We start from the raw sequence: 15328 nt of genomic DNA on the forward strand, positions 1-15328 counted from the left end.
AAATAAGACTATAGTTAGTTGAGCCACAGGTGTGAAAAGCGGAGAGAAGTGATGACATCGCCTATCCCATGCCAATGGTGTATTATGCCCTCTAATTGCGTAAACATACAAATAAACCTTAATCCAAGAAAAAACAGCCAGCTGCTTACAGCCTGCGCCAGCTAAATAATACCATGTCCGCCCGTCACTCAAAGAAATTGTTTGCTTTTGATTCCCTGGCCCGCACGCCGTCATGCTCGTAACTGCGGTATATAATCAGTCTTCATCAGGCACCCCTTTACCTATATTCCAATATTCGAGCCTAATGAGACGCTGCAAAAAATATGTTCATGAACAAGCATACGACCATGACCACTACGCCGTAAACGGCCAATGCAAGGGCAAGTTTTCTAACCAAGCCGTGGTCAAGGTGCTCCAAGTCCCATCGCCATTTTTTTCTCCAGCGCCACGGGCTGTGATTTAATGAATCTGGCGTGCTGTCCAGAACACTGGCGCTGTTTCCGGCCAGGTGCGCAGAGTCCTCAATATCCGACAACCCTGAGTCTTCCATATCGTCGTCTTCTTTCATGAGCCGCTGGTGATACGAGCTTTCAGGGTCGCTTATTTTGTAATAAAAGAGGCCCGGTAAGATAAAACTAATGGACGTCGAGCCCGTACTTCCCACAAAGGCAAGCACGCGATCCAGACTGCTGACTGACAGGGCGGTAAAGTATGCTAGCGTTAAAATAAGGGTAGTAAGGAGTGCGAAGCGGGTGTCAGACATGGGGGCGGTGCCGTGGTCACCTCGGGAGACCGTTGCCGCGGCAGATACAGATGATGATATGCGGCCATTGCCTGACTGCGAGCGGCTTGGTCGCCATTTCAAAACCGCGTCTAATGAGGCGCGGCAAGGATGAACCTGAAGGGGGATGGAAAATAAAACTAAAATAACAATTGCGGCCTTGCCAATGGTCGACGCAACTCCAGTGGGGTCTGAATTGTATTAGGGATGGCTGTGAGTCAAGGCCATGGGAAGAGCACTTACACATTAAAACAATATTACCGACAATATCATTACCGAAGGTAATGTAACCAGTGATGGCGACCACAAGGTAGATACTAGCAGCTGATCCAATACTCAAAACAATTACCCTGACCATGCTTGATGGAGAGTTGTCCTTGATTTCATTAACAATTGAAAACATCTAACATCCGGTTAGCAGCGCGTACAAGCAGCAGTTTTCCCGAGAACTTTACTTGCATTTTGATGACAAGTATAAGCGAAGACAACAATTGGTAGAGCACTCAATGTTTCGACAGCACCGGCCCACTTGATGACTCGAACATTGCTAGGGTCTGCGTGCGGATCAACTGCAAAGTGGTATATGACCAAAACGATGAGGTACCCAATCGAAACCAAGGCAACAAGACTGGTGTACTTGAGCGAATCAAGTCTCCGAAGAAAACTGAGAGGAATAACCAGAAGCATGAAAGCCGTAATCCAGAAATGACGGTCGACAAGATATGGGATATGGTCGGCACGACTGTTGAAACCGAGCATGACGCCAGGCATCAAGTCTCCGATGATAATCATGTATGATACGCCTACTCCAAAGCACTTGATAGCGATGGCTGCGTCAAAGACGACAGAGGCTTGTGAGTAGGTGATTTGCGACAGGGCAAAAAAGGAAGCAGCTCCACGATCCAAATAACGGGCGCATTTAGACTGCAGGTAAAGACCGAAGGCAGCGGTAAGGCCAGACCATATTACAAGTAAAACACCAAGCATTATTCCCATATGAGATAGGACCGAAGGCATCGCCAGCGTACCAGCACCGACAACTATAGAGCGAGCATTAGCGGTGGCATGACACCAATGAGTGAACTGATAAGGGGGTGCGGACTCGTATTTAGTAGATTGACGATACTGCTGATCATCGAGGCTTGCCCGCCGTGACCGCCATCCTTGCCTCCACGTCGTCGTGTCCTACAGAAAAAGGGCATCGGTCAGTATTCTGCGACGTTGTGCTACGCACGTGAATATGGGTTCGATGGGTTCGCACCTTGGCATGTCGTTACGAGGTCTGGCAGAATTACCATCCGAAATGGTTGAATAGTTGGTCATAGCAGGCTGCTACTATGTCAACAACACGCAGCACCAGGTGCTGTGTGCGTTTCCTCGTCGTCGCCTCGGAAGTTGGAATCACCGTAGATCTGGGAATGACCAGCAGGCCAGTCTTTTCTTTGCCCTCCTCCCAACACCGTCCCGGCCGCCGTGGAGAGGGCGCTCGCAGATGCGCAGAGCAGTATGCGCAGGATGAGAAACGAGTGAACAGTCCGAATTTCTGGACTGGGAAATGCCAAGTATCGAGAGGACCGAAGAAGAATCGACCGGCAGTGCGTTTGTTGAAGAGTTGGAAGGTTGGGCGGAGGAAGCGACATCGTTGGCCACCCGTCGGAATTGACGTCTATGTGGTCACGCCTCACGAGACAGGGCTTGATTTGGCTGGCATTGGCTTGGCGTCAGTTGGCATTTATCTGGCTTAAGCCCGCATGTGGCCTTTACCTGACTGGTTGGCTGGCTTTTGCTAGGACACGGCGTGTCATTGAGCGGGGCCTGATCAGTGACCTGTGCGGCTCACAGCCAATCAGCGGCGTGGTACGTCGAGGTGATGCTTTGCTCGGTTCTCGAATCTCGAATCGCGAATACGGAGTACTGGTAGGGTCAATTTGTTAATTGCCACATACGTCTGCTCATCGTCCTAATAGGCACACACAGTCTTGCTCTCCAAGAAGGCTCCTGCAGCAACGATTCCTAACGATTGCAATGGCTGCTGCCGCCGACATGGACAACACCCTGGATCAGACGACACTTGCCACAATCAATCTCCTCGAGTCGCGTCTCCTCCGCCTCGAGCATCTCCTCCATGGCCCTGCGACATCACTCCCTCATGTACACAAAGACTCTGCTGCTCAGAAGTTGAAGGATATGGAAAGACGGTTTTCGATGATCATCTCCCATTTCCGAGTCTACAACGAACTTCTTAAAATTTGTCAGTGTGCACCAAAACCTCACCCGCTACTATGTTATACACTGAACTGATATAAGCCTAGACAAGTCTAATCCGGACCTTTTCCACTCCCCGGATGCCTCTGTACCACCATCTCAGCTGTCAAGCGACGCAATTCAATCCATCGTACTATCGCAGGCGCCTGCCTATTCCTCGGCGCTATCTTCCCTCACGGCTGTACAAGACAGCCCCATACCCGATCCGTCGGAAAGCGCATCTCTCATAGCCCTGACGGACAAGATGAAAGCTATCGAGGCAACCCAGATTGCACAATTGGCAGAAATTTCTGAGCTAAGACGAAGAAGCGAGATGGTCATCCGCGCTTGGTACGAAAATTGGGTGCTGAACAACTCTCAGTCTCTTGCTGATGTCGAAACACGGGTGGAACGGATAGAGAAGCAGATTCGGCAGAGAGAGCGGGCTTTTGAGGACGCCAAGCAAATATAGGCCAATACCAAATCTGACCTGGCTTGGTTGGAGCAGACCGCAAGATGGTTTGCATCATGATAGGTGGTAGACAATTGCGCAATGGCCTGCCAGGATCATCATTGGGAGTTCAATTGTCAAGAAAATTACGAGGAGATGTTGAAAGCATTCATGATACCCTGCATTTTTGAGGAGAGACTATTGTCAGCGACATAGCCCTGCTTTGATGGTTACGATTATATGATAGTACATAGCTAAATATCAGATTAGGCGGACTAGTCTATATTTGAACATTCAAATCACAAACTGCCCTCTTGTCTCATTGGCTGAAAACCCAGCATCAATATTGGGCCTGGTTCAATGGAATACTACAAAGAGTGTATCTCAAGCTCAGCCCAATCCATATCCCTCGGTGTGCTTTACCAAAGCAATTTCGCGCCGGAAACAATCCTAGTCATTAATATACCTTCCAGAAAGGAGTATTAAAGTGTATGTTGGGATTGGGGATCGTCGAAACGCGTTTGCCGGTGACCCAACTCTTGGGCGTGAATCCACAGCCATCCCCGAGACTTATCCCCAGGCTCCTCCGTCACCACCAGATACGATGAAAGATTTCAGTTTAGAAATGGGTAAATCCGGAATTCTCGTCATGACGCACACACAGCGTCTCCGTAACCACCAGTTTCACATACCAATCCGGCATCAACCATGTCCGCGTTTCAGGTCCACAAGGACACTAGTAACACGCCTCAGGCGGTCTTATCACTGAAATCCCGGGGTCGGACTTCCAACTGTACCCCATAGTACTTGCACCATCCCAAAGGCCAATGTCCCGGTTGTGGTTGACGGGTGAGAGTTACGAAGCTTGCAGTTACCAGGCTCCAGCACTCGTGCCTCCTTCCACTAACGGGAGTATGTATAATTGATCCCAGAAGAATGAGGGAAGAGAAGGGGGCGAAAGAGAAGCCGTTATGATTAACGGTGCCTCGATGAAAATAGGTGAATTTACAGTGTCGGCTAGCGTTGGCTCACTATCGAGTATACAGCTATGTTCTATATACTACGTTACGACATGACTTGGGGATCATTTGTCCGTTACCCCTGTGCGAATCGAATGAGTCCCGCTTTAGAACAACCAAGCACTAAGTGCAGATGATACCGGCAGATAGTCTGCAAGACAACGGTAACCCGGACCCGGGGAAGCCAAAAAATAATGGGGTATTTCCGGACGATGATACCGGTTGCGAGTGATTGACTTGTTAGCCATCGGGGGAGCTCTGACAGCACATGTCTGTGTGACGTCTCCGTCGAGAGTTATGCCTCTAGCAATCTCCAATACCGTCGAGGCCATGAAATATCCTCATGCCCACCCAAGCGTCTTTCAAGTCATTGCTCTCGACGTGGGGGTACAGTAGATCAAACCCCCAAATCCCAAGCAAATCAAGTTTGAGTGTCAAGTGATGCTGAGGACTATTGCCGATTTGCTGAAACGTCACGTTCTTCACATGTAGTTATCACCTAGGTATGTAGGCTCTGTGCCCAAGATGAGCCGGTCTAAATGCTACGTGCTCAAGAACGACTGCTTTGTGAGCAGCCATGGCGGAATTTCGAACTTATGATGTAGGGTTAATCTATCATCCTAGACTTCAAATCGGCCAGGACTTACAAAATAATTATAGTCTTCTGTTTTTAATTTCTTCATCCTAGCATTCTAATGTGGCTCGGAGGCTGAACTAACAGTCTGATAAAGCGAGATAGCAGAATTCTAGGTTCTATCCTGCAAAAGAGGCCCCATGTCATTATAAGCAGTGAATCGACGATGTGGATGTTACCGCAGTACATGGAACCCATACCTCGGCATGAATATGGCGCTATTGTCGAAGTCAATACGGTCGGATCTTGTTTCGCACCATAAAACATGTTCATCTAACCCCGTCGTCATCCGGCCTCGCCGATGGATGATGTTAGGGCCGGAACTAGACAGTCATCATCCACTCACGGTACTGCGCTTGAGCTCATCTGTCGTCGAGCAACGAAATTCGGGAAATTATTCACTGGACCAGTAACATGGTTTCAACAAGAGAAGCTCCTGTGCCGACCAGAGGGGAAGCATGGAGAATGAGCAGGGCTTCGGTAGTGCCCAAGCGCCGTCTCAAGACAAAAAACTTTCGAACCCACAGCCGAGGACAACTTTGAAAAAGCGCCGTTTCAACAAAAGTCAACAAAAGAAAGTGGATCGTGGATATGAGCTCAGGCCACGGCAGGATCCGGCCGACCTGGTACTACGGAGTACAAAATATTATGTCTGTTGATTCGCCAGCCAGACTTGATCTTACTATTATTAATTGGGGTCAAGCTGCTTGTGTGATAGATGTCTGGACGGAGGGCCTGTTATTTGATGGGCTGTCCGCAGGAAACTAGTAGTGTCTGATCTAGTTCGTGGCTCGTTTTCAAGCCTCCTCTTAACACAAATCCTTAAACAATACCCGAGGGATCGCAGAGATGAGGCCTTATATGACTACCAATTAGCCAGCTGCTTGAATTCTAGGTTATAGCTTCGAAGAGTCGAGCGCCTAAATAATAGTTATCTAGGTAGTTAACATAGTGCTCACTTTGGTTCGTCCTCATGGGCCTATAATGCACGTGGTATGGCGCAGCGAGGATTGACAACTAGCGAGGGTGACCGATCGGTAGAACCACGTTTGTACCCTAGGAGCTTTTGATCTTCCAGGGTTTTTTTTTTAGCGTCTGACAAGCTAACAGACAGGTCGCTGGTGTTTTCCTTCTGGGGATCCGGCAATCGGCTCTTTGTGGAGGCGGTAGGCTCACAACTACCTAGGTAGTCCTACCGAACGACTGGTTACGGAGTGTTTGAAGGGGGGAAAGAACCGCAGGTAGTAAAGTAAGTACTCCGTAGTCCGATTTCATCAATCTCTTCAGACATCTGCCGTGTACGTATTGTACAATGCAACGAGCACGACAGAAGCAGCCACCAGACACGATGTCTTTTGACGGCCAGGCCCACCACTCCGGTGCTGAAACGCTTGCTTCCCCTGGGTCTCGAGCAGGGGTCATGGCCGGCATCAACGGAAGGCGGGGAGCCTATCATGAGCTTTGGTATTTTCGTCCAGTCGCTTAGACTGGTAAGTATCTCAACCTCTGTTGAGCATTAGCAAAGCGGTGCTAATCAATCGAGGGTTCTGTGGGAATCGACGGAAAGTGGCGCCATTCAACCGTTCTGCTTGGGCATCATCTGTGGGTTTGGCGTGCCTTGGACCACATCCCATCGAGACGCTTACCCTGGATCATATGTTGGTATTTTCCAGCAAGTCGCGCTGCAGTTGAATGTGGCTCTTGTTTCTGTGCGCGTGTGAAAGGAGCACCCAAGACCAACCCATTTAGCCAGCCTGCGCGCTTTTGGTCACGCTTTCATCTTGTTAGCATTGACACAGAAACAGGCTACAGCAACTAATTCCTTGCTCCTACATTCCAGTGGGCGGCGCTGGGTATTCCGTACTCGCGCTCCAGATCACAATGGACAGTGCCAATGCCAAGGACAATCCGTTGTTCACACTCGTTCATCTGCTCATTCCTTTGCCCGCCACCATCCGGTAGGCGCGACACGGACGTGGTGGGATCCGAAGAAACGTAAACGCGGCGTTCGTCATCAGTGTATCAAACATGATGTAACAGGCGTGTTGCTGTGGCATGTTGGCGATGCAATGACCTCTAGCTTTCTTATGTCGAAATAGGATTCCATGGCCCATTACTCCAGAGGTCAATCGTAGTCATTCTTCCTCATGGACAGCAAGTGGACGGGAAGGGACAGCCGAGCGTCTCTCCGTGCCTGCCAAGTTGTGCACAACACCGCCCCTCACCCCTTTCCCTTCGCGCCTTCCGCAAGCTGGCAATGCACAGTACGAGGGGGCTATGCGTCCGTCGTCCAACCACCACGGCACCTTCACGCCTTCACACCTTCAATTCAGACGATGCGACCCTGACCGTAACCCTGTTTCCATGCAGCCACAGACTCAACCCCCCATGCTAGCCATCCATCGTCAACCATCTTGCTAAAGAATTTGGTCTCTCTCTCATGCGGCTGGTTGGCTACTAGTCTTTCCTTTCGCCTTCATCCGATCGCCCAAAGCCTTCCGTGTCTCTAGTTGTCGACCGTTGTCTCTGCTTTGGCTTCCCCGTCAGTCAACCGATCAAGCCGCTCCGTACTTCGCACTCTGGAACACGATGAGAGCTAGCCTGCACCGCCACTCAAATATCCTTCCCCCCCGACGTGCCTCGACGCTCCTCAACTTGCCATAATCAAGGCCTGCCACGCCAAGGACGCAGCCCAGTTTATCCAGCCGTCGGCCTGGTGTTTGAAGCTCTTGGACCATCACACCACATGCACACCCTTGTGTCCCGGATTCTGTTACGCATGCCCTTGACTCCGGGTTTACCTCCAATCCTTCAACAATCGTATCACTGCCGCTCCTCTCTCGCTTCGATTTCCTCCTTTCTCGCTGCGTCTGCGGCCTTGCTTCAACTTCAACCCGTTCATTCCCACTTCTCATTGACTCTACGGTTAGTACTTTCGACCTCGCCTCTTCGCATCAAAGCGCATCCCTGCAATCCACGACCAACACACTCCACCGTCCTCCTGTGGCGCGAATTAGGCCTTGCCAATCTAACAAGGAACAGCACCTTGAGTCCACTTGAGCACGTCGAGCACGTCGAGCACCAACCTCTGCCACTGTCGGTCGCACCCAGCCATCGGGTCAAGTGCTAAATTTGCCAGTCGTATTCATACCCAGCAGAACGGAGTCTGACCTCCAATACCTTTGCAGGGAGCGTCTCGTCCACCAGGTTGGCAGCCAAAAGACTGGTTTGGTACTCCGTAATACGTGGCTGGCACGCCAAAAAAAAAACCGAGCACACGCTCCACGAAAAGCCACGTACCGCTCCCCGCCGCACCTCGCGCGCTCTGTCGAGGCAGACCAGGCGCCAACACACCTGGACAGACGCCCACGGACACTGGTCACCAGCGCCAGACTAGCTTCTGGTCCCAGTCTCATTCTCCAGCGACGTTTTTCTTCTTTCCATCCAGTCTGCAGCCTGATTGACCATCGCGGCTCTTGATGACCTTCGCTTGAACGGCTGCCAAATCGCCAATTTTACTCTCTACTGAGGGCTGTTGCTGCTCTGTCACTCTTTCCCCCACGACTTGCTTCACCTGTTTCGATTCTCCTTGCGGCTGTGCCGGTCCGGTCCTCTTTGGCCACTTTTGTGCTTGGTCTTTGTCTTTCCCCCAGTCTCGCATCCGTCCGTCGCCCACTCAATCAACTCGTCCGCCGGTACCTCTCTTCGCGCACTCCTTTCCGCAGACCAGATTCCCTGCCGGCTTCTTGACACGACCAACTTGTCCCTCTTCGCGCCCACGATTCATTTCCGCCGTATTTCGCGATCCGAGTCGCTGTCTCGTTCCTTATGCCAGGTTACGCTTCGCAGTACTCTCCGTCACTAGTGAAAATGGAACACTCGCGGCCATATGGTGGCCGAAAGCGAATGTCGCTGGGCAATATTCTTGGTGATCCTTTTGCGTTGGCAACCATCTCCATCTCTCTTGTTAGTCGTCCCACACTCTCATGAATTTTTATTTTGCCATGCCTCATCAACGTCACTTCAACACGGCGCTTCCTCGTAGTGGCATGAACATTCACTAACAAACGCGTCAATAGCTTGCCTGGTTTATTACTTTTATTTCGTGCGTCATCGCCCAAGTTCAGGCCAACAAGAATAAGGGACTGCCTGACAAGGACAACCCCGACGGTAATTTCCCTCCATTCGCTTGGTGGGCTGTCGTTTACAGCTTGTTCCTTATCGTTGGTGTTGTAATAGTGGTCGCCAGCGATGCTATCCAAACATACCACGTTGCTGTTACCGGTTATTTGGCTGGAGGTATGGTTCTGGTGACCTCTGGAGTCAACTCCCTCGTCTATTCCAAGAATGGGGCTAGAGAGGCCGCGGCTGCGGGCTTCATACTCCTGTCCATGGTAGTCATTGTTTGGATCTTTTACTTCGGCTCAACGCCTTCTTCAACACCGCGGGCATTCTTGGATTCATTCGCGCTGTCCAAGGACTCCGGTGCGATGCATAACCAAGCAATGAACGGCTATGGTGGTACCGGCCGCCCTGAGACATCCAACTCTGTGCAGCCGCCGCAGATGTATACATCTGCCCAGCTTAATGGTTTCGAGAACCCCTCACCCGTCGGTGGTGCATCTCAGGCTCCAACTGCGCCCACGATGCCAACATATGGCAACAACACGATGCAGCCGAACAACAAGTCCAACGATGAAGAGGTTCTCCCTCCCATTGATTACCCATATCAGGCCAAAGCCATCTATAGCTACGAGGCCAATCCTTCAGATGCGAACGAGATTTCCTTCAGCAAGCATGAAATCCTGGATGTATCTGACGTCAGTGGACGGTGGTGGCAAGCCCGGAGACGGGGTACTAACGAAATTGGCATCGCTCCTAGCAACTATCTCATCCTATTATGAGCTAACGACGAGAAAAACACACAACGCACGCACTCTCACCAATCTTTTCATACAGCGAGTATGTCAAAAGATATGACTTTGGACGAACAATACCAATTTAATATCGTCACGCCCAACCTCTCGCCCGTTCAGTGGATCGCCAGTCACAATCGGACTTGGCTGGTTGATTCGCTGTTATTTCATGTAACGCCTTAAAGCGACGACTGCGGAGCATCTGATCTCTCGCGCCTGCCTTTCACTTTGTGTCTTTGCTATTGATGTTTTTTTTTATCCTTTCGCAAAACTATGGGTTCCTGGGCATGTATTGGATGGAGTAGATTTGGACGACTATCCCACGCTGGCATCGGCAAGAATTTCTTCTGCCACATCAGCCTTGATTAGTTTTCTTGATTTCTGTTGCTCACTTTTTTTTTATATCTTGTTTATTTTCAACATGGCTGGTGTTCTCGACAAAGGGTGGACTGGTCCCATGATGGTTCAGAACGTACTGTTTTAGTAGAGGTCCGACAACGGGATAGAGGTTCTTCGCCTCACAGGAATGTCGTTGTAAGACTGAGGCCGGGAATTATGGAAAGAGCGAGGCGAAAGAGGGGGCTGGTGCGACATGTGTATATTGTGAGGTCGCAATGGTGATTTGAGAGAACTGGATGCTTTTCTAGCTGGTGGGAATATCTAGTCCATAGGTCAATAAAGCTGAAGCGACAAGTCAGCACGTTGTAACAAGTGCAAACGTCTATGCTATGACAAATTACCCAGATTATTTCCAGACAAGGCCGGCGGAGCATACTCGCACTCTCACTTGTGCCCCTCTTCCCCATAATCGGGAATCCCAACGATCGTGAAGCGGGGACAATGTGGATAACTCGCGTCAACGAAGTCGTCATTGGTGCTGGCTAGGTATTTTTATCTCCGTTAGTTGTGACCGTTTAAACAGAATACCTCGGCTGTGGCAAGAAGTGCTCGCTAGGACAAACTACCCAGGGTACGTAAGTGCGGCTCTGAGCAGAGAAACAAGCAATGATCTCAGAGGTGAGCTATTTGGACCGAGATGAACTACGCAACAGACTACTTTTATAGTATATCCATCCCTTGCTCTGGGCCGTCGATATCTGCAACATCGAGCCGTGTAAGACCACGACCGCAGAAATCGGCCAAAACGCGAACATGAACATGATCAAGATGCCCCTCTCACCCCTACTACTCCTCCTCCTCCCGACTTTCACTGCGGCCCTCCAAGCCGCCAACTTCAACGTCTCGCCGGCCGTCGCCAACGCCCACTCCTGCGGCCAGGACTGCCAGCGCCGCCTCAACAGGACCATCGAGGCAGACATATCCGTCGTCGGCCTCGAGTTCGACTACCCCTTCTACGAAACAGCCTCCAACTTCTCCTCGTCTCTTGGCCCGGGGGAACTCCTCAAGCTCCAGCCCCTCGACCCCCGGAACCTCACCATCAACGGCGGCGCAACCGTCTTCCGCTTCCAATACACATCCCTCGACTACGACGGCTCCGTCGTCCCCGCCACGGGATTCATCGCCTTCCCCTACACGCCGCGCTACTCCTTTGCCCAGGAACTTGCGTCGGCGTCAAACACCTCCATCCACAAGTACAGGCTGGCCGCCTTTGCCCACGGCACGATTGGCATCTCTCCCGGCTGCGCGCCGTCCAACGGGCCCGCGCTGTACGACTATTCCACCTGGCAGCCCGTCCTGGAAAGGGGCTACGCCGTCGTCGCCACCGACTACGCCGGCCTGGGAAACAACTACACCAGCCACAAGTACCTCAGTCTTCCCGCGCAGGCAGGCGACGTGTACTACTCGGTGGTGGCGGCGCGCAAGGCATTCCCGGCGTCATTTACTAAGGAGTGGATGAGCTTCGGCCACTCGCAGGGCGGCGGCGCCGTCTGGAAACTCGCAGAGAGCAGATTTGTGCGCAACGACACGACGTACCTCGGCAGCGTGGCGATTGCCCCCGCGACGTACTTCATCAGACAGCTCGTGGATAGCCTCTTGGCGGCGAATTCCACGTCCTCGGGCGCGCAGAAGGGCACCGGCGCCGGGTTCTTACCATACGTGCTCCTCGCGGCGCAGCGCGCCGTTCCCTCGTACAGGGAGTCGATGCTGTCGCCAGTCTTGCGGAACAGGACGCAGCTGGCAGTCGAGGCACAGCTATGTCTGGAATCTGTGATTGGCATCAGTGTAGACCTGGACGCTAGCCAGCTCGTCTCGGTGGCAGGCGCTGAAAAGGATATTCCTACGCTGCTGGAGTGGGAGAAGATGGTGGCTCCGGCACAGGGCGATCCGAGTCCGGCGCCGGTCTTTGTTGTCCAGGGACAGAATGATACGGCGGTGTCGTGGAAGACGACAGTCCAGGCGTGGAATTCTTCGTGTCATGACGGTAATGAACTGCACCTGAGGTTGTTTCCTACGCAAGGCCATCGGCCGAGTTTGACCGCCGGTGCGGCCGAGTGGATGGCCTGGATGGACCATCGGTTTGAAAGCAAGGAGAACAAGAGGTCCAAGAACAAGTGTACCAAGATCACAAGGATGCCATTTAACTTGCAGTATGTCAAGGCTCCTACTGATATAGACTTGAAGCCGTTTCTCAGCTAGGTAAATGATTCGAGGGTCCTCAAGGGGGGTGTTCCCAATGTTCCATGAACGCGGCAATATTTACGTTCAATTTGAATTATCATGATATTAACTTATAATGTTGAGCCGTAATCGGCAGCAGAGTTCATACCGTGATGATAGATAGGGTTCAAAACAAAGCCATCAATCTTGTCTTATTGATCGTGCGAAAAGCGGCCTTGGCGCGTCGTTCCCAGACACCAACCCGCCGGCTTTGTATAAGACTGAGTACATCCAGGAGCTGTCGGTCACTTCTCCGCCCCAATCGTCTCGTGCAGTTGTTATCTCGCGTCTACAGTGGGTGTATCTCGAACAATCTTGATAGTCACTTCATATCCGGTAGATAGCCGGTAGATCCGGCCAATATGTATCATGGCTGGCCGACCCGCATCTTCACTACTGCATGAGGGTGAGACCTCAAGATGAGGAGCGGCGGAGTAGGAGAGCATGGACTGAGACCCTTGGGCGGAAGAGGCCGACTATAAACATACCAGGCATGTTGTCGCCGCAGCAGGCAGGCTGAGCCATAGCGCCAGGCGAACTGTCGCCTCGACTTCTCATTCGGTTCGGCCATGGTTCGTCAGGTCTTGGAACAACCCCGAAGTAGTCGCGGAGTCGTCTACCACACCAATGGGGTACTAGCGCACGAACACATGGCAAAAAATCCCGATTTGATCATGCTCGCCTCACAATAGCTCTCACAAAAGCAAGAGCATTAAGTGTCGAGACGCCTTCGTAGTTCCCTTTCTTTCTGAAGCACCTCGAGCTCTAGCCGCTCAACTCCGTAACGAAGGGCCTCTTTGCGCTGACGAACAATACGAGCTCTCAATTTGTCTTCTCCGGTCAAATTGCGCCCCCTAGCGGTATTCTTTTTGTCAACCTCATCCGGCCGGGCGAGGCGACCTTGTTGAAGCTCTGCACGAGCCTTGAGTGTTTCGATGCGCCGTTGCTGTCGCTCGATTTGTGCATCAGCCCGAGAAAGTAAGAGTGCAATATATGGACCAATTTCGTCTCGGAGCGAGGATTCAGCAGCGGCAAGTGTTGTTTGGGGAATGAGTTCGTAGTGCTACCAAATTATACATGTTAGAGTGTGCAATGGCAAGACGAGAATTTTGACCAAGAGATTGTTCGCACCCGGACAGTTTTCAAAACCTTGACGAGTCGTGGAAAGTCGGCTACGCCTCCATCCAAAGTCTCGACCGATGATTCAAGAAAATTAAGTGAGCTGCGCAGCGAGGAGACACAGCCGGCGTACGATGCCGTGCCAGGGGCGGAGGCTGCCGTAGCCATTGCTCGGGGAGGCAAGGGCAGCGGGCCCAGAAGCGACTCTAAGTCACCGGCCAACAGGGACACGATACTCTGGCCTGGGCGTTTTTGTGCTGTTGCCGCGACGGGTGCCGCGATCAGAGGATCGTGAGAAAAGACAGGCTGGTGTAGCTCGAGTGTCGAGGTGCGGAGGCCGCAAAAGTTTCAAGAATGCGGGCTCTTGTCTCGTTGTAATAAGAGAGAGACGCGAGGGGACAGGAAAGGGGCCGGCGGAGGGAGGGAAGGGCAGCACCGCCCGAAAAAACTCACGATGCTTGAATGGTGTGGTTGTTCAGCCGAGCTCGGGTGGAGCGTTGCGAGGTACAACATCGCGTCTCGAGGCGTCTGTAGGCGTCAACTGGTCGCACCGCGGCTTGCCTGAGTCTGTGGCAAGTGGGAAGTGGCAGTCGCCAGCGACCAGGTCCACCATTAGCGCCGTGAACGCAGGGCCCACCTGCCTGTTTGAGCACACCTGACCTCACTTGTCTCGCGTCTCGTTCCTGCCTTCTCGCAAGATGTCACGCAGGTGGTGATTTGGCCCACAAAGTACATTTCGCTTTAGTCAGGCCGTCATCCTGACACCGAGTGTCCTCAAGTTCAAACCTCAACCTCCAACTGCCATGTCTCACCATCCCTAAGAGCTTATTTACGCTGGAATGCCCGCAAATGCATGCCAGGTCTTTTCTTGCACAGGCTAACGGATTTACCGGCCATCTTTTTTGTCGGCCCAATCACTCAGCTGGCTCTTGAACAGGCGCTCTCCACCACAGAGCCAGACAAACCATCCTCTTCCGTCGAGCTTGGATGCTTCCCATGGAACAAGAAGATACACAGACGGGCCCACGTTTTGGGTGCAACACCTCATTCGATACCGAGATCTCTTACTAGATGCCTCGAGTTATAATTAACCAACTCCTCTGCGTCTATATATGTTGCCAAACTTCCATCGTTATTCCCATGGCTCCGTCATCTTCAGAAGCCATCGCCAGGTTGGGCCTCTGAGACCACACTCGACATCTGTGCCATCGTCACTTGACCGAACATCGTGTTGACCAGGCATGTAACGTAGCATGCCAGCTGCCATGAGCGGTCCCCCCGGTTGCGGGACATGAAGCCATCGTGACCGAATTCGGGCTAACGGCCATCTGTCAGCCCATCAATGCGGTGCATCGTGAGATTGGTAGAGGAGGTGACGCTTCCCAAGCATGTTATGACCCAACGATGCAGCCAATCCTCCCTTTCTGACTGAGACCCTTCTGTACCCCATACGTTTACCAGCCCACCCCATACTCCTAGAGCCTTTTACCCATATAATGCCGTGGCCGCCGGTCTTTGTATTTCTGCCTGGGGTCTAAAGCTCAG

At 51.9% G+C, this 15328-nt stretch overlaps 5 protein-coding genes across 5 annotated transcripts; 3 read left to right on the forward strand and 2 right to left on the reverse strand.

Moving 5' to 3' along the window:
- Window positions 1–301: 301 nt before the first annotated feature.
- AVT6 (Vacuolar amino acid transporter 6) lies at window positions 302–2421 on the reverse strand (the record flags this gene model as incomplete). The annotated part of the gene is made up of 4 exons (XM_066130726.1): window positions 302–972; window positions 1025–1184; window positions 1241–1821; window positions 2139–2421. The coding sequence occupies 4 exons, from the start codon at window positions 2419–2421 to the stop codon at window positions 302–304; spliced, it is 1695 nt and encodes a 564-aa protein (XP_065986906.1).
- Window positions 2422–2806: 385 nt separating this feature from the next.
- Window positions 2807–3497, forward strand: G6M90_00g061740 (uncharacterized protein; the record flags this gene model as incomplete). Its single annotated transcript, XM_014687211.1, has 2 exons — window positions 2807–3032; window positions 3094–3497. 2 exons carry the CDS (start codon window positions 2807–2809, stop codon window positions 3495–3497), a joined length of 630 nt encoding a protein of 209 aa, XP_014542697.1.
- A 5502-nt stretch (window positions 3498–8999) lies between these two features.
- Window positions 9000–10033, forward strand: MOS1 (High osmolarity signaling protein MOS1; the record flags this gene model as incomplete). The annotated part of the gene is made up of 2 exons (XM_014687210.1): window positions 9000–9095; window positions 9209–10033. 2 exons carry the CDS (start codon window positions 9000–9002, stop codon window positions 10031–10033), a joined length of 921 nt encoding a protein of 306 aa, XP_014542696.1.
- Window positions 10034–11197: 1164 nt separating this feature from the next.
- G6M90_00g061760 (uncharacterized protein) lies at window positions 11198–12643 on the forward strand (the record flags this gene model as incomplete). Its single annotated transcript, XM_014687209.2, has 1 exon — window positions 11198–12643. One exon carries the CDS (start codon window positions 11198–11200, stop codon window positions 12641–12643), a length of 1446 nt encoding a protein of 481 aa, XP_014542695.2.
- A 733-nt stretch (window positions 12644–13376) lies between these two features.
- On the reverse strand, window positions 13377–13951 carry SPC19 (DASH complex subunit SPC19; the record flags this gene model as incomplete). The annotated part of the gene is made up of 2 exons (XM_014687208.1): window positions 13377–13727; window positions 13796–13951. 2 exons carry the CDS (start codon window positions 13949–13951, stop codon window positions 13377–13379), a joined length of 507 nt encoding a protein of 168 aa, XP_014542694.1.
- Between the last annotated feature and the right edge of the window lie 1377 nt (window positions 13952–15328).

The sequence above is a fragment of the Metarhizium brunneum genome, chromosome 3 (assembly GCF_013426205.1).
Source record: "Metarhizium brunneum chromosome 3, complete sequence".
In the NCBI taxonomy this organism is placed as follows: Eukaryota; Fungi; Ascomycota; class Sordariomycetes; order Hypocreales; family Clavicipitaceae; genus Metarhizium; species Metarhizium brunneum.